The 17953-nt window shown below is 43.8% G+C and overlaps 1 protein-coding gene across 1 annotated transcript; it reads right to left on the bottom strand.

Moving 5' to 3' along the window:
* Window positions 1–1994: 1994 nt before the first annotated feature.
* Window positions 1995–17508, bottom strand: PPP1R3B (protein phosphatase 1 regulatory subunit 3B). Its single transcript, XM_044305237.1, has 3 exons — window positions 17350–17508; window positions 15355–15470; window positions 1995–3712 (listed from the first exon to the last, which is right to left on the bottom strand). The coding sequence occupies exons 2-3, from the start codon at window positions 15387–15389 to the stop codon at window positions 2854–2856; spliced, it is 894 nt and encodes a 297-aa protein (XP_044161172.1). The 5' UTR covers window positions 15390–15470; window positions 17350–17508; the 3' UTR covers window positions 1995–2853.
* Window positions 17509–17953: the final 445 nt, after the last annotated feature.

The following is a 17953-nucleotide window of genomic DNA, read 5'->3' as shown; positions in this document are numbered from 1 at the left end:
CTCTATTCTCTGTGGCATTGGGCAGACCCAGCTGCTCCTCAATTTCGGAGAGAACATAAAACACCAAACTTTGCATTGACCAGGGCTCTAAATAAATCTTTTTTTTTTTTTTTTGGGAGGAGCATCTATCTCCATGATCAACCCTATTAAACCAGAGACACTACCTGGTAGGATTGATCATGGTTGGTGAATACAATGAGCCATCTATTGCTACAAATTATGAACTGTTGCAGCAAATGTATTACTTTTATGCAAATGAGATCATCACAGCACAGAAAGGCTGGCCTACCCCTTGGTGCACAACTACATCTCCTCCTCTCCCCATCACCACGCCCCTCAGGGCCTAACCGCATCAGGCACCCTCACTCTTTGGATGCCTGGCCTAAGGCTACTTTCACACTAGCGTTCGTCGGTCCGCTCGTGAGCTCCGTTTGAAGGGGCTCACGAGCGGACCCGAACGCTTCCGTCCAGCCCTGATGCAGTCTGAATGGATGCGGATCCGCTCAGACTGCAGTCTGGCAGCGTTCAGCCTCCGCTCCGCTCGCCTCCGCACGGACAGCTGAACGCTGCTTGCAGCGTTCGGGTGTCCGCCTGGCCGTGCGGAGGCGTGCGGATCCGTCCAGACTTACAATGTAAGTCAATGGGGACGGATCCGTTTGAAGATGCCACAATATGGCTCAATCTTCAAGCGGATCCGTCCCCCATTGACTTTACATTAAAAGTCTGGACGGATCCGTACGAGGCTATTTTCACACTTAGCTTTTATATGCTAATATAATGCAGACGGATCCGTTCTGAACGGAGCCTTCGTCTGCATTATTATGATCGGATCCGATCGAACGCTAGTGTGAAAGTAGCCTAAAATGTCTCACTTGCACGACTTCATCAACACATGCACAGTTGACCTCAGGAGGTTCACTCTGTTGAGATCTGCACTGCGCAAGCACCAAAGTCATTATGCTGCAATGGAACATCAATTTTACAGCAACATTTTATTCACCATGATCAACCCTACCAGGTAGTATGCCTGGGTTAATAGGGTTGACGTTACACGTCACTCACCAGGAAACCTCATCCTTCCACACAAAATACATAAAGATGTTGTTCATTTAAATGCATTACCTTTATTACAATTCACTTTAAAAACAAAATTCTAACAAAAAACAAAAAAAAAAAATCTATTTCACTCGTGATTATAAAGTGCATATGTTGTCCCCAATGACGTGAGTACAAAGTTTGCTTTTTTCCCCCTTAAAATACAAAGCATGCAGAAATATCAGGACAAGGCACTGGGTGGGTAAAGTTGCTCATCTCTGCATACATTCAAAAAAGAAAATATACTTACAAATCTCTTTCTTTTACGGTGGTTAACAAATTACAGTCTTTTCCCACTTCCCAACGGGGGGAACTCATGTTATACAAGAATATTCTGACAGATATGGTGCCTTTACACCTGCTGGTCATCGATACAGAGCCAAGCAGATATCTCACAAATAGGAGGAGTGGAGACAAAAGGGAGGGGAGGCTGGGAGAATATTAGGAAGCTACTGAAGATGGTTGAGGCAAAAGAAATAAAGCTGGCCAGTTATTAGGTCAAAGTTGTGTCCCATTGATTACGACATGAGTAACCCTCTACGATCACCGTACCACAAAACAAGTCATAGGTCAAATATAAAAAAGGTAAACTGCATAGAAATCAAGTGTCATTTATAAAACACTGGTCAGTTATTTGTAAAGCACACACACAAAGAAATTTTTTTTTTTTTATGAAAATAGAATTAGAATTCTGTTTAGATTGTAAACTAAAAAGGGGAAAGACATACAGTACCAGCACACTGGAAGCCAATATCTGATCCTCCACACTATGAATAAATGTCTGTATTTTAAGCCATTTCTGCTTACGGTATAAAATTAAACCAGTCAAACCAGTGTCATCTGTGTCCTGGCCTCATTTCAAAGAGGACAACACCACACACAAAAAAATAAAATAAAAATTTAACACAATTAATTTTATTTAGCCAGGTAGAAAAGTATGTCAGTAGTAATAAAGTTAAAAGTGTCACCACCTATTACGTGGATACCAGCGTCCACCTAAAAGTATAAATAACGTCACCAATGGAAACCTACTGCAAACACAAAAGCATACACATGCAGAGGGAGGTCAAATATGAATACATTATAGATTTAAAGGCACGGGTTTCCAAGTGAACAGACAAAAATATGCAATTCATGTGATACAGACAATAAAAAAAGCTTTAGAGAGCTGAAAAGCACCCAGGTGAGAAATATTAAAAAAGGACTCCATTAGGTCGAATCAACAGCTAAAACAAACCTAAAAACATAATAGGCCTGTTATTCTGGCACCATGGCAGTGTATGCGCATAGGGTTGGCCAGTGCAAATAAACATTTATTAACTCCGTTCCAGAAGACTATAAAAACACGTCGCCTGAGCAGAATCGGACGGATCAGCAATGTTACATACTGGCTCCAAATTTTGAGAGAGTCTACATTAAAGCGCTGGCACAGGATCTACATCATAGGCATCCTAGTGGAATGCACACGACAAAGAAATGTAAAGAACATGAAAAAAGTTGTCTCTTCAGTAAGACTGTAGCAGCTTTTAGGTTGGAAAGAGGAAAACAGATTAGCAGCATTTTCTAGCTTTTACCCCAAAACTTCCACAAAAGGTGCCAATTGAGACTTGATAAATAGGATCAAGTCATTCTTCGCAGAGAACCAAATACTATCACATCATAACCTCGTATATGAGAGTCCTAACTAATGTCATCTGACACATCCAAATTCCAAGTCTACGGTGTCTGGACTGGCTCCACTACAGCTCGCAGGACAGTTCAGTAGTAAGGTCCTTGTTTGTCAAAGCCAGAGTAGCTGGACCATTCCGGAAATATACCATATGAGCACCTGGGACTTCCAAACTGATCTAGAGAAATGTTGTGATCAGAGTTACAGTGACGGCTCTGAAAGTCTGAACGAGTTATTCTATAGTTCTGTCCCTTATTGCTGTCCCAGTACGTTTTCCCATTGCATTCAAAAGAAACTGCAAATTCTAGTCTCTCTTGTGGAGGGATGTCATCTGGCAGGACAAGGTCAAAAGAAAACGTGTCCCTATCAGACCCAGCATAGGTGTCTTTAACATACTGGCATTCATGATCAGTAAAAGCTCGCCAAGAATTACAAGTCATCCGTATCTTGACACATTTCTCAAAGCCAAGGTTCTTGACCTTTACAGTGCCAACAAGAGATCGTTCTTTGAGCATACAATTTTCTAGACAAACATAGTCTGTCTGGATGCGGTTCCTGAAATCCAAGTAGTCTGCTGCCGGCTGGGCAAAGTCTAACACAAGGTGCTCTTTCTCCAAAGTGGTCAGGTTGACTATATTGTCTATTAACTCCGTTATATTGAAAGGGATTTCCAAAGGATCATCAAGGTCTGAGTACACCTTCACCATTGTGAGGGCTAAACCTCTGTTGTCGGCAAAGGAAACCTTCTTTTTAACTTTATTCTCCTGGTTCTTCATCTCTGTGAGCAAGGATTTGTCGTTTGGCTGGATGCATGGTCTCAGTGGCTTCTTTGGTTTAGGCATTATCCTGCACTCCAAGCGGTCTTGCTGTAGTGCTGGTGAATGCAAATAGAACTTCATAGCAATATCCAGAGCCATGGTTGGCTTATGTGGAAAGAAATCCAGAACACTAATAGAAAGAAAAACCATGTTACCATTGGAATGCTTCAAACTTTCATTGTAAAGTGTTTATGCAGTGTAACCTAAATAGATTTAGAATTAGTGTTCATTTGCTCACTATCTGCATGAAGACATCACAGGAGAGGGCCAGGCAACCACAGGTCGCTTGCGTGAACTGTAATTTACAGCGTCAAGTCACCGCATTGAGTGGCTGGCCCCCTTGTGTCACATCTTCCACAGGGACCAAACATAACGATAAATATATGTAACCAGATGCAGTAGGGAATCACACATGCTACAGCAGAAGAGGACTCCGAAGGAAAGTATATTGAAATTCAGTGTAGTGGAAGAGCAAGTTTTTTTTTTTTTGCCAGGAAATAGGTTTACAGATGCAGAAGGTCTACATTAATACATTAAGGCGGGTTAAGCCCCTTTCAGACGAGTGAGTGTCATGCTGTGGACTTGCAGTACAGCACCCGTCCTGAACTTCAAGCACTGCCAGGTTCGCATAGCATTAGTTAAATTTATGATTCTATATTAGGGATAGACCGATTTTTTAGGGCAGATACCGATAATCTGAACTTTCAGGCTCATAATTTATATCGATATTCTGTGAATTTTTTTTTTTTTTTTAAAATTATAATGATTCCTACACAAATCTGCTGAAAAGGAATATGTTTATTGTTAATGTGTATTTTGTTTTGTAATTTTTTTATTATAAAAATGAAAAAGAAACACACCAAAATATTAACTTTTTTCTTTCTTTTTTTTCCCCCTTCTTAAACCATTATCCCCCTCAGGGACTAGAACCCTTGTCCTATTCACCCTGATCGATCTCTATCAGGGTGAATAGGACTTCACACTGTCTCTGCTGCTCTGTGCATAGTGCACACAGCAGAAAGGGAGCCAACTATGGCAGCCAGGACTTCAATAGCGTCATGGCTGCCATGGTAACCGGTTAGAGCCCCAGAATTACACTGGTGGCACTGCGCCACCAATGGTTAATACTGGGTTGGGGGGCAGCACAGGGGATAAGGAAGCAGTGTCTCCTCTTGTCCCCTCCTCTCATTGGTGGCAGTGGCAAAGGGGAGGGAGACACTGCTTCCTTCTCCCCTGTGCTGCCGAGGGAACACGGAGAGCGCTGTCAGCAGCGTGATCCTTGTTCCCCATAAGTTATCGGTATATCGACAAAATAGATGCCGATAACGTTCAAAATTCTGAATATCGGCCGATAATATCGGTAAAACAGATAATCGGTCGATCCCTATTCTATATAACCCTTACATTTCTGGAATGTATTTGATAACAATGACAACATTATGTCAGTATTATCTAGTACATTCCAGACCTCTAAGGGTTACATAGTATCAAAATGCTATGTGACCCCGAATAGTGCTGGAAGGTCAGGACGGGTGCTGTGCTGCAAGTCCACAGCGTGACACTCGCTCATCTGAAAGGGGCCTTAGACTGCATGATGTAGCAGCCGACAGTCGGCTGCTCGTTAAGTGAAGGACACTGCTGCATTTACATGCAGTGATCACCTCCACAGTGTAAGGATGAGTGATGAGTATTGCAATCCCTCATCCCCATACAGAATCAATTTTCTGAGCAGCAAGATCGCTGTTCAGACGGCACGATCTGCTGCCCAGAAATGATTGCTGTGCCTGAACAGGATCACCTGATGAACAAGCAGCTGATCAGCGGCACATTTACATGGGCAGATTGTCATAGCAACGCTTGTGTAAATCCATCTTCACCTGTGCGACAGATTGTCCAATTTTACACAAGTGTGTTTGGCCTCGGAAAACGCACTGCATGTACCAAGCCGTATTACCCAGACTGCTACTTTGAACCGAACTCACAGCACCATAATTTACGATGCAGCGAGTTGCTGTATCACAGCATTAGACTACACAGTATAGTAGACCCACAGTCATAGCATCATAAGTCATTATGCAGAGGAGCAGGAAATGTGGCCTTCACAGACCATATTTCATGGACTGAACACTTGTGGGAAAATAGTCTAAGGCCTTTCTTGGCTTCATTTTTTTAAGCTACATTCACATCACCAGTAACCTGATTTGGCCGGCTGTTCTAGTAGAGAATCCAGATACTACCAATCATCACTGGACCCCACAGACTATGAAGGAATTCAGCGGCTTTCTGGCCAGACAAAAATTGTATGCAACCTTTTTTTGGCCTGCCGGAACCTGACATTTGTTCTAGAAAACAGCTGGATCCTCAATTATAGTCTACAGGATCCAGCCGTGAAAAGCAGTATTCAGCAATGCCGGATACGGTGAACTCCAGCAGGCTGTTCTCTGCCTGACAGGAAAAAATATATTTCGTTTAACGGAAAGTAGAAAAAAAATGTGTGAATGAGCCCTTACTATAATTTTTAGCAGAACCCAGCATATTACAAAGAAAAGCATACATTGTTGTGCAGAAGCTATGTACATCAAAGTCTTTAACATTTTAGAAATTTTGTGGCCAAAACCATTTAAAAAAGTGGCATAAACTTGTGTGCACTAGCATAGAAAACTGCTAAAACGCCTCAGTGGCCAACCCCTTCAAGCACTGCATTTGTTGACCTAACTATCCCTTTAAGTCATGTATAGGGAAACAAAGTTGGTAACCAATCCCTAAATTACAGACCTCTGAAATGGAGCAGCCTCATAATAGAGGTCCATAATACAAGGCAAGAAGATACAGATAACACATCTACTGTCACTAACATAAGCCATGTCTACAGAGGTCTTACACCAGGCATGTCCAAACTGCAGCCCTCCAGCTGTTGCAAAACTACAACTCCCAGCATGCCCTAATAGCTGTAAGCTATCCAGGCATGCTGGGAGTTGTAGTTTTGCAACAGCTGGAGGGCCGCAGTTTGGACATGCCTGTCTTACACCATCTTTTTGGTTTCCTCTTTCAGACCTCCTCCTGAGAAGATTACACCACTAGGAAAGAACTGGATCCTCTAGTTTACTATGAAAGAGAATTGCTTTGATTCTCCCATGGTGGCAGCCCCCAATATCTGACCTTATCCCTTGTATTGTAGCCGCTACATTACCGGAATGTTTACCCTCCTTCCTTACCAGGCGATTCTTTCAGTTGTAGAAATGGGCCTATCTAACTAGACGTATTTGATATTTTTCACTGAACACCTTAGACCAGTGAGGGCGAACCTTTTAGAGAGACAGAGTGCCCAAACTGCAACACAAAACTAACTTATTTATCACAAAGTGCTAAACCGGCAATTTAACCTGAATACAACAGTTCAATATAGTATAAGTTCCATGCACTGTCATTTAGCTATAATACCAAGTCTGTATTGAATGTGCTGCCCTGCGCTGATGAATGGCAAGAAAAGTCTAAGGCCTCTTTCACACGGGCGTCATGTTTTTTGCCCGGATAAGAGCCGGGTGCGTTGCGGGAAAATGCGCAATTTTTCCGCGCGAGTGCAAAACATTGTCATGCGTTTTGCACTCGCGTGAGAAAAATCGCGCATGTTTGGTACCCAAACCCGAACTTCACAGAAGTTCGGGCTTGGGATTGATGTTCTGAAGATTGTATTATTTTCCCTTATAACATGGTTATAAGGGAAAATAATAGCATTCTGACTACAGAATGCATAGTATAATAGTGCTGGAAGGGTTAAAAAAATAAAAAAGTTAACTCACCTTATCCTCTTGTTCGCGTAGTTCGTTCCCGGTCTGTTCTTTGCTAGCTGTGGGCTTGGGCTAAAGGACCTTTGATGACGTCAGATCACATGCTCCAATCACATGGTCCATCACCATGGTGATGGAGCATGTGATCTGACGTCAAAGGTCCTTTAGCCCAAGCCCACAGCTAGCAAAGAACAGACCGGGAACGAACTACGCGAACAAGAGGATAAGGTGAGTTAACTTTTTTATTTTTTTAACCCTTACAGCACTATTATACTATGCATTCTGTAGTCAGAATGCTATTATTTTCCCTTATAACCATGTTATAAGGGAAAATAATACAGTGAATAGACTGTCACCTAGAACCCATGCGTGAAAATCGCACCGCATCCGCACTTGCTTACGGATGCTTGCGATTTTCACGCAGCCCCATTCACTTCTATGGGGCCTGCGTTGCGTGAAAAACGCACAAAATAGAGCATGCTGCGATTTTCACGCAACGTATAAGTGATGCGTGAAAATCACCGCTCATGTGAACAGCCACATAGAAATGAATGGGTCAGGATTCAGTGCAGGTGCAATGCGTTCAACTCGTGTGAAAGGGGCCTTAGGCATATAGGAAAGCCTTAGACTTTTTCCAGGGCCTGGGTGCCCACTGAGTGCCACCACTGCCATAGACCTTTCTTTTGTACCATTGAATGGTGGATATAATATTTAAAAAAAAAAAATTAAGGAAAAAAAAAAAAATATAATAAAGAATAAAATATAAATACACACACTTTTTTTTCCTATTACAAATGGTTTCAAGACAAAACATTTCAAAAACCATTAACGTATGCTTGTACCCTGAAAAAGGACGCCATTTATGCACTTTATCTACTGGCTGGGCCCACCACAAGAATTCAAGAGACTGGAGCACATTTTGACAGCCCATGTTTCTGTTGCTGGTTCCATGGCACCGTAATGGCAGAAACGGTAGTACAGTGCCAAAACGTTACAATCCCCTTCAAAGTGACTTATTTGTTAAATGTCTTCCCCTAAGGTATTTATCTTGGGGAAAATTTTATTTTTTATAAGTGGGGCCACAGAACGGAGCAACGGATGCAGACAGCACACAGAGTGCTGTCTGTATCTTTTGCGGCCCCATTGAAGTGAATGGGACCGCACCCGAGCCGCTAAAACTGTGGCTCAGATGCGGACCAGAACAACTGTCATGTGCATGAGGCCTGACAGTTAATTTCTTAATGACCAGTCCCCCCCCCCAAGTTGTAGTGGTTAATGGTGCTATTTTGGGGTACACACAACTTACAGATTAACTGGTATCAACTTTCATTTTTCGGCATAAAACTTTATTCTCTGGGTCAGCATCATTACAGCGATACCAAATACATCGTTTTTTTATGTATTACTACTTTTGCATAGACCCTCTCGCTTTTTTTTTTTTTTTTTTTTTTTTTATGTTTTACATCGCTGAATCCCAAGACTTAATTTGATTTTTCTTTCTACAGAGTGTGGGGGCTTGATTTTTGCTGAATAAACTTGTATACCCCAAATTGATACCAATAAAAACTACAACATTTTTATTTATTTTTTAAACAAGGTGTAGTCACCTCTGAGCATTGCTAGAGAAACATACACAGGCAGACCTCTCAGCCCGTGTCTCATCTCCCCCACCTGTATGTCTTCTCTGCCAGTGTCACCACTTGGGCTACTTTCACACTGGCGTTTTGGCTTTCTCATCCACAACGGATCAGTTTTGCCCTAATACATTCTGAATGGATAAGGATCCGCTCAGAATGCATCAGTTTGCCTCCGTTCCGTCTCCATTCCGCTTTGGAGGCAGACACCAAAACTCTGCCTGCGGCGTTTTGGTGTCCGTCTGATAAAAATGAGCCAAACGGATCCGTCCTGGCACACAATGTAAGTCAATGGGGACGGATAAGTTCTCTATGACACAATAGAAAACCGATCTGTCCTCCATGGTGTTCAAGACGGATCCGTCTTTTCTATGTTAAAGATAATACAAACGTATCCGTTCTGAACGGATGCTAAAAGGTTGTATTATCTTGTATTATCTGAATGAACCCGTCTGTGCAGACCCATGACGGAGCCGCACCAAACGGGAGTGTGAAAGTAGCCTTAGTTGTCTTGCTGCCAGCTCTGTACAGTTCTCTTTTCCCTGCGCTTCAGTAACTGAAAAGAGGAAGAGCAGAACAAACCTGCCAGTAACTTCCGGTCATCGTTAAGTGCGGTGTTTTTGTATACCTACCGTCAGCACTAAGCGCTGGTACTCCTGTTCTCCATCCTTCCTGTCAGTTACTAATAGGGAAGAGACAGACTGCCAGCTCCTGTCCATTACAGGAACATAGTACACTTGCTGTCATCGATGGCAGTCCCCTATCTGTTCCCCAATATTAATTGGGCAAGGAAAGAGAACAGAACTGCCTGTGTGGAGCGCTAACAGTAGATAGTGCTGTGGCCAGATGTTAGTTGTAAGCCAATGGGGATATATAAAATGCACTATAAACTAACGGGGAAGATGTATCAAACTGGTGTAAAGTTGAACTGGTTTAGTTGCCCATAGCAACCAGATTCCACCTTTCATTTTCCAGTATTCAGTTCCATCCTAGGGGCTCAACAACCACTTCAGTTTTGTCCCAATGCATTCTGAATGGAGAGCAATCTGTTCAGTATGCATCAGGATGTCTTCAGTTCAGTCCCTTTGACGGTATTTGGCCGGAGAAAATACCACAGCTGCTGCGGTATTTTCACTAGCCAAAATTCCTAAATACTTGAAATGCATTAACGCTGGATGCTGTACCAAGTGTTTCGTAAAAATTGATCTGGTTTCCCGGTCTCCGCATTCGCAGACCTTTAACCCCTTAAGGACCGAGGACGTACCGGTACGCCCTATTTCCCGAGTCCTTAAGGACCGAGGACGTACCGGTACGTCCTGACTTAAAATCTGCATTCCGGCGCCGCGGGGGTTAATCGGAACGTGACGCCGGCTGAAATCATTCAGCCGGCATCCCGTAACAATGCAGGGGGGGGTCATTTGACCCCCCCGTGTCGGCGATCGCAGCAAACCGCAGGTCAATTCAGACCTGCGGTTTGCTGCGCTTTTTGCAGTTTCTGATCCCCGCGGTCCCTGACCGCGGGGATCAGAAACTTCAGAGTGCCTAAAATCAATATTGCGCACCCCCCCCTGCACCCCTGCATGATTTGATGGCGGCGGGTGGTGCAGGGGGGGTGTCGCAGGCAGTGGGGGCGTTGCGGGAGGCGGGCGGTGCGGCAGGCGGGATCGCGATCCCCCGCCCGCCTCCCATTGCATAATCGTTGGCGTCTAGTGGGTTATACCAGGGTGCCAGCACATTGCTGGCACCCTGGTATAAACGGCTGACATCGGTGATGCGATGTCAGCCGTTTAACCCTTTCCATGCAGCGGTCCGTACGGACCGCTGTATGGAAAAGGTTAACAGCGCAAGGAGCTCCCTCCCTCTCCGATCGGGGGGCTGCTGTGCCTTTGCAGCCCCCCGATGGGAGAGGGAGAGAGCCCCCAGAGAGCCCCCGAAGCCCCGTCCTCACCCTTCCCCGTCTGCGAAGTTGTGACAGACGGGGAAGGTTCCCATGGCAACAGGATGCCTGCTCAGGCGTCCTGCTGTCCATGGTGCTGAACAGATCTGTGCTGAAAGCATAGATCTGTTCAGTGTAAGTAAAATACAGTGCAGAAACCTATATAGTTTCTGTACTGTATTTTACAGACATCAGACCCACTGGATCTTTAAGAACCAAGTGGGTCTGGGTCCAATTTTTTTTAAAAAAAGTGAAAAAAGTTAAGATAAAATAAAAAAAAAACATTTATCACTGAATAAAAATAAAAAAATACACTACACATATTAGGTATCGCCGCGTCCGTAACGACCTGATCTATAAAACGGTCATGTTACTTTCCCCGCACGGTGAACGCCATAAAAATAAAAAAATAAAAACTATGAGAAAATTGAAATTTTGCCCACCTTACTTCCCAAAAAAGGTAATAAAAGTGATCAAAAAAGTCGCATGTACGCCAAAATAGTACCAATAAAACAGTCATCTCATCCCGCAAAAAATGAGACCCTACTCAAGATAATCGCCCAAAAACTGAAAAAACTATGGCTCTTAGACTATGGAAACACTAAAACATGATTTTTTTTGTTTCAAAAATAAAATAATTGTGTAAAACTTTTATAAATAAAAATAAAGTATACATATTAGGTATCGCCGCGTCCGTATCGACCGGCTCTATAAAATTATCACATGACCTAACCCCTCAGGTGAGCACCGTAAAAAAAAAAGAAAAAAAGTGTAAAAAAAAGCAATTTTTTGCCATCTTACGTCACAAAAAGTGTAATAGCAAGCGATCAAAAAGTCATATGCACCCCAAAATAGTGCCAATCAAACCGTCATCTCATCCCGCAAAAAATTAGACCCTACTCAAGATAATCGCCCAAAAACTGTAAAAACTATGGCTCTTAGACTATGGAGACACTAAACAATTTTTTGGTTTTAAAAATGAAGTTATTGTATAAAACTTACATAAATAAAAAAAAAAATTGTATACATATTAGGTATCGCCGCGTCCGTGACAACCTGCTCTATAAAATTACCACATGATCTAACCTGTCAGATGAATGTTGTAAATAAAAAAAAAACGTGCCAAAAAAGCTATTTCTTGTTACCTTGCCGCACAAAAAGTGTAATATAGAGCAACCAAAAATCATATGTACCCTAAACTAGTACCAACAATACTGCCACCCTATTCCGTACTTTCTAAAATGGGGTCACTTTTTTGGAGTTTCTACTCTAGGGGTGCATCAGGGGGGCTTCAAATGGGACATGGTGTCAAAAAAACTGTCCAGCAAAATCTGCCTTCCAAAAACCGTATGGCATTACTTTCCTTCTGCGCCCTACTGTGTGCCCGTACAGCAATTTACGACCACATATGGGGTGTTTCTGTAAACTACAGAATCAGGGCCATAAATAATGAGTTTTGTTTGGCTGTTAACCCTTGCTTTGTAACTGGAAAAAAAATATTAAAATGGAAAATCTGCCAAAAAAGTGAAATTTTGAAATTGTATCTCTATTTTCCATTAAATCTTGTGCAACACCTAAAGGGTTGACAAAGTTTGTAAAAATCAGTTTTGAATACCTTGAGGGGTGTAGTTTCTTAGATGGGGTCACTTTTTTGGAGTTTCTACTCTAGGGGTGCATCAGGGGGGCTTCAAATGGGACATGGTGTCAAAAAAACTGTCCAGCAAAATCTGGCTTCCAAAAACCATACGGCGCACCTTTCACTCTACGCCCCGCTGTGTGGCCGTACAGTAGTTTACGGCCACATTTGGGGTGTTTCTGTAAACAGCAGAGTCAGGGCAATAAAGATACAGTCTTGTTTGGCTGTTAACCCTTGCTTTGTTAGTGGAAAAAATGGGTTAAAATGGAAAATTAGGCAAAAAAATGAAATTCTCAAATTTCATCCCAATTTGCCAATAACTCTTGTGCAACACCTAAAGGGTTAACGGAGTTTGTAAAATCAGTTTTGAATACCTTGAGGGGTGTAGTTTATAGAATGGGGTCATTTTTGGGCGGTTTCTATTATGTAAGCCTCGCAAAGTGACTTCAGAGCTGTAGTGGTCCCTAAAAATTGGGTTTTTGTAAATTTCTGAAAAATTTCAAGATTTGCTTCTAAACTTCTAAGCCTTGTAACATCCCCAAAAAAATAAAATATCATTCCCAAAATAATTCAAACATGAAGTAGACATATGGGGAATGTTAAGTCATCACAATGTTTGGGGGTATTACTATGTATTACAGAAGTAGAGAAACTGAAACTTTGAAATTTGCTAATTTTTCAAAATTTTTGGTAAATTAGGTATTTTATTATGCAAAAAAATTAATTTTTTTTACTTTATTTTACCAGTGTCATGAAGTACAATATGTGACGAAAAAACAATCTCAGAATGGCCTGGATAAGTCAAAGCGTTTTAAAGTTATCAGCACTTAAAGTGACACTGGTCAGATTTGCAAAAAATGGCCTGGTCCTTAAGGTGAAAATGAGCCCGGTCCTTAAGGGGTTAAAAATGTGAAAAATAAATACCGGATCAGTTTTTTTTTTTTTTTTCAGATGAGACCAGAGAGACGGATCCGGTATTTCAATGCATTTGTCAGACAGATCCGCATCCGGAAACAAATGGTATCCGTTTGCACACAGATTTCCGGATCAGGCAGGCATTTCTGGCAACGGAACTGCCTGCCGGATTCCTCTAACGCCAGTGTGAAAGTACCCTAAGACAGTTCTACTTTACACCAGTTTGATAAATGACCCCACAAGTTTTTCAGTGTGCTATTGGATCAGCGATATTTCTTTTCCAAAATGCAGCATATTCTAGCCGTGTGTATTCATACAGGCTTCTCTACAGTAGCGAGAAAAATACATTAAATTTATGGTGTTTATGATAATACACTATATGCAGGAAGCTTTATAAATTGTCCAGACGGCAGGTTATTCCTCTTCCAAAAATGGGCAAGGTATTCTAACTACTCTTATTTATCTGCTCCATAAAAAGTGAATAGGAATCTGTCATCAGCAGCCTCCCCATCAAGTTATCCAAGACTATAATACTATAAGCAGGAGCTCAGGAGCTTAGAAGGTATTGGCTCCGATGAGCCCAAGTTATTGCTTCTCTACCCACGATGTTAGGGAGGCTCGCACCCCCCCCCCCCCCCCCCCAACACCGGATGTTTTCATCCACGCACAGGGATAAGCAGCAATGGCGGCGCGGGGACCAGAAGCAGGGGTTGTTCACAATTAGCAAACGTTAGGGCACAGGCACCAAATAAGTGCAACACTGCTTATTCTGCTGCTCCAGTGCCTCCATTAGTCCTTGCCACTGTTCTATGCTTACATGGTTGCAGTTTCACCGTCATGTTGACAACACATGACCACTGCAGCCAATCAAAGTGTACCTTGGTGCCAGCGATTGGCTGCAACAACCATGTGTAATTGATTAGATCTGCGGCGTTGGAAGGGAAGACTGGAATTAGTAATGAGCGAATTTCTGTTTATGAAATTCATTCACACTTCATTTGGTGGTAAAATGTGAATTGCGTTATGGATTTCGTTACCACGGACCACAACGCGATTCTATGACAGAATGTCTTTAGAGGCGTTCCGTTATTCATGCTGTCATAATAGAAGTCTATGGGCTGTAAAACAGATCTGTCCCGTTTCCGTTATGCAGGGGAGGACAGTACATACCTGTTACTGTATCAGGGGCTTTAAAGAGGACCCTTCTTCGGTCCAAACATTGTGAACCAAGTATCATGACATATACAGCGGCGCCCAGGGATCTCACTGCACTTACTATTATCCCTGGGCGCCGCTATGTTCTCCGGTATGTTCAGGGGACTTGGTTATAGTAGGCAGAGTCTGCCCTTGTTCTGCTGGACAACATAGCGGCGCCCAGGGATAATAGTAAGTGCCGTAAGATCCCTGGGCGCCGCTGTATATGTCAGGATACTTAGGTCCTAATGTTTGGACCGATGAAAGGTCCTCTTTAATACTGTGCTCATGGATTCATTTAAATTTTACTTCTATCATCTCTATGCTCACCGTCTAGGTGTGACCTAGCGCGGGTAATGTGGAAAGAGGGGGGGGGGGGGGGGGGGGCAAGAGACCACCAGTTAAAAAAAAGCATAGTCAGCACCTAAACTTAACACAACATTCTTAACAATTACAATGCGTCGCCATATGTGGCAGAACATAGACATACTGGTAAAACGTTCATGCCGCACTGGAATTTCTCCCCAAATTATTATTAGCAGAAGTCTTTAGTAACAGTTCACATATTAACTGGACAAATTAAATAACTAGAAAAAGTGACCTATGTGTGATGAGGGCCTGGAGGATGCACAAGTGACAGAACAAGGACAAAGCCTTCTCTTGTGTTACCTGGTTGAGTTCATCGGTGAAACGAGCCTAGGCATTTAGCTCACATGGGACGAGGAGTTGATGAAAAGAAAGCCTAGCCAGGACGGAGGGGGAACAAAAGTCCAGTGGTCCGTTGTCTGCAAAGAGAAAAAGAGCGGAAATTAACAACACGTATACAGGAACACACCCCCCTTTCTTATGCCATGGGATGTGAGAGTGTCGTGTTCACGTTGGGCTTTCAGTGGAGTCACAGCGCCACCTAGTGGAAGACATGTTCACCCAGGAGTAAGAGGCAGTAATAAAACACAAAGTGACAGGGCAAGTTTAAAGCAAATAGAGTTCAGCGAGTGCAGAGAGGCCACAGATATAGGTGCCATATACAAGTGCATACCGCCTGCCCCTGGAAAAGGAAGAGTCCGATTTCTAACAGGGAAATAAATCCTGCTGCTATTTTTAGGGCAAGTTCGTTTGGAACATATTTCGCCACGCAAAATCCACAATGGGTCTTCAGCGAAATCCGCATGAGCTACACCTTATACATTGCAGAAAGCAAAACCAGTGGTCGAACTGGTTGGCAAAAACGGACATGCGGAGGAATTAAAATCCACACTGCAAGTCAGGATCACGTGGGGGAGAGCTGTGAAATCTCATCCACTTTGCAGGTGCCGGAAATGCTGCAGAACTCCAAGGTGGACAATCAGCAGCATCCGTCCAGTGGGCTTACATCATGAATGGAACTCAAAGGAATAGCAGAAACTTAGTGTAAACTATAAGTGCTGGCGGGTTCTGCCGACAATATGGTGTCCATCTATAAATCTGGCTTTTTTTTTTATCCTGGGGGGGGGGGAACACACACCCACAACATTAACAAAAGAAAAATAATCACATTCACCATAGACCAAATGTGGAGCTGGTGCTTTTATCACCAACATGCCACTAAAAACCAATGTGTGAAGCCATTTCCACAAGTACAAGTGCTCCACGTTAACATTGGAGCGAGCGCTGTAGTGGGCTCCTGGTCGAATGTGAAAGCTACCACTTGGAGCAGAGGGGAGGGCTCAGGGCGGTGAAGCAGCTAAAGTTCATAGTGAAGCCCACCCTGGGCACTTGAGAGAGCAGAAGAAAAAAAGATAACTGCACATTCTCACTACTCCTGATAAGGAGATCTCAGCAAACCGTTTGTACTGCTCTCCCAGACCCCTACTTTGTACTGTCAGCAGTATAGTACTGTTAACTGCCTTTACAATGAGAACCTGTACATATACTAGATACCGTGTACCACATTTCACAGGTTAGTGGGGGTTTAGAGTACACACCACCTAGACAGATGTTACAGCCAGTGGATGGGTTCTGGTTTACTAAGAAAATACATTAATTCCACGATCAGCGCGGCCCTACGGCAGGGGCTTATGGCCCTTGAGAACAAGGGGTTCGGGCACAATGTCCTTCTGGGGGCCCCACACACCGTAGATAGTCAGCTGGTCTGGAATATATATGCAGTTCTGGCCGACAGGTTTGTCCAGTTTGTCTACAACTATGAATAGATAAGGGTCCTTAAATAGAGGACCGCTCCCTTACCTCTCGGCGGCTACAAAGAGCATCTCTGGCACTGGATACCGTGTGCTGAGGAATGGCTGCTCCTGGGACATACTGGGAGACTGAAATCTTCCAGGCAATGTCCAGAACCCCAGTGATCAGCTAAGGGAGCCTTCTAACAAGTAGGGAGAGCCCCCTTAGCCTAACCCTATTCTACAGCATTATACTATCATAGAGAAGCACTGATAGCCCATGGATTCCAGAGACCCAGGTAGGATAGGATCAGGTCCGCAGCATAAATCCCCCAAACCGCACAAGAACTCGGCTCCGTTCACACTGTGCAGTGACTGAGATCATTACAGCCAGCAATCAGGACTGGGCACTTTCCCTGGCAGCCATGCCAAGCACTGACCAGTGCCGTCTTCCAACACATTAACACGTGCGAGCAGCATTCTATGGCCCCCAAAGCCCCCCGCATACCTTATGACATCAGCGTCCCCTCTCGCAGCAGCACACCATAGTTGGGGGAGGGTTGGACGGGGTACCGGGCCGCTCGCAGCGGGATCCCCATCCCGTCAGGCCACTGAGCCGACTCCTCCAGCCTGCAGCTCTCTCAATGTTAAAGAAACCGGCGTCCCATCCCACTCCGCGCTTCACGTGAACTGGTGTGCTCAACCAATCACAGCTAGCCAGTGAGAAGCCGCCAGCCAATAGGGAGAGAGAGACAGCGCACTGGGCTCCACGTGATCGTCTGTCGGACGCTGGCAAGACAAGGTACATAGGTGCGTGTAAGACTGGGGGAGGGGTGCTATAGGTCGGACTGATAGAGCCATATGCTGGGTGCATCAGGGTGACTCCTGCTTGAGGGGACAGCTGCCCGTGGATGTATTCCTGTCCACAGCTTTGGAGAATGGGGCTCTGGCAAATTCTTCATGTGATGTGTCAGGCAAAATGGTTCCCTTTTACAAACACCAAGTATGCACCCCAACCAGCCATCAGCAGGAGGGCAAGAGTAACCTCACAAACTGCACCCATATGCAGTGCCCCTACTAAACAGTGCATCCATAAATAGTGTCCTACTATA

The sequence above is a fragment of the Bufo gargarizans genome, chromosome 1, assembly GCF_014858855.1.
Source record: "Bufo gargarizans isolate SCDJY-AF-19 chromosome 1, ASM1485885v1, whole genome shotgun sequence".
NCBI classification, from domain to species: domain Eukaryota; kingdom Metazoa; phylum Chordata; class Amphibia; order Anura; family Bufonidae; genus Bufo; species Bufo gargarizans.
The sequence above is the reverse complement of the archived record's forward strand: the minus strand, read 5'-3'. Positions and strand labels throughout refer to the sequence as shown.

Coding starts and splice junctions, on each gene's coding strand:
- PPP1R3B (XM_044305237.1), bottom strand. CDS start 15,389: ATGCCTAGGCTCGTTTCACCGATGAACTCAACCAG. Junction 3,713..15,354: donor TCACCGATGAACTCAACCAG/GTAACACAAGAG, acceptor TCTTTCTATTAG/TGTTCTGGATTTCTTTCCAC.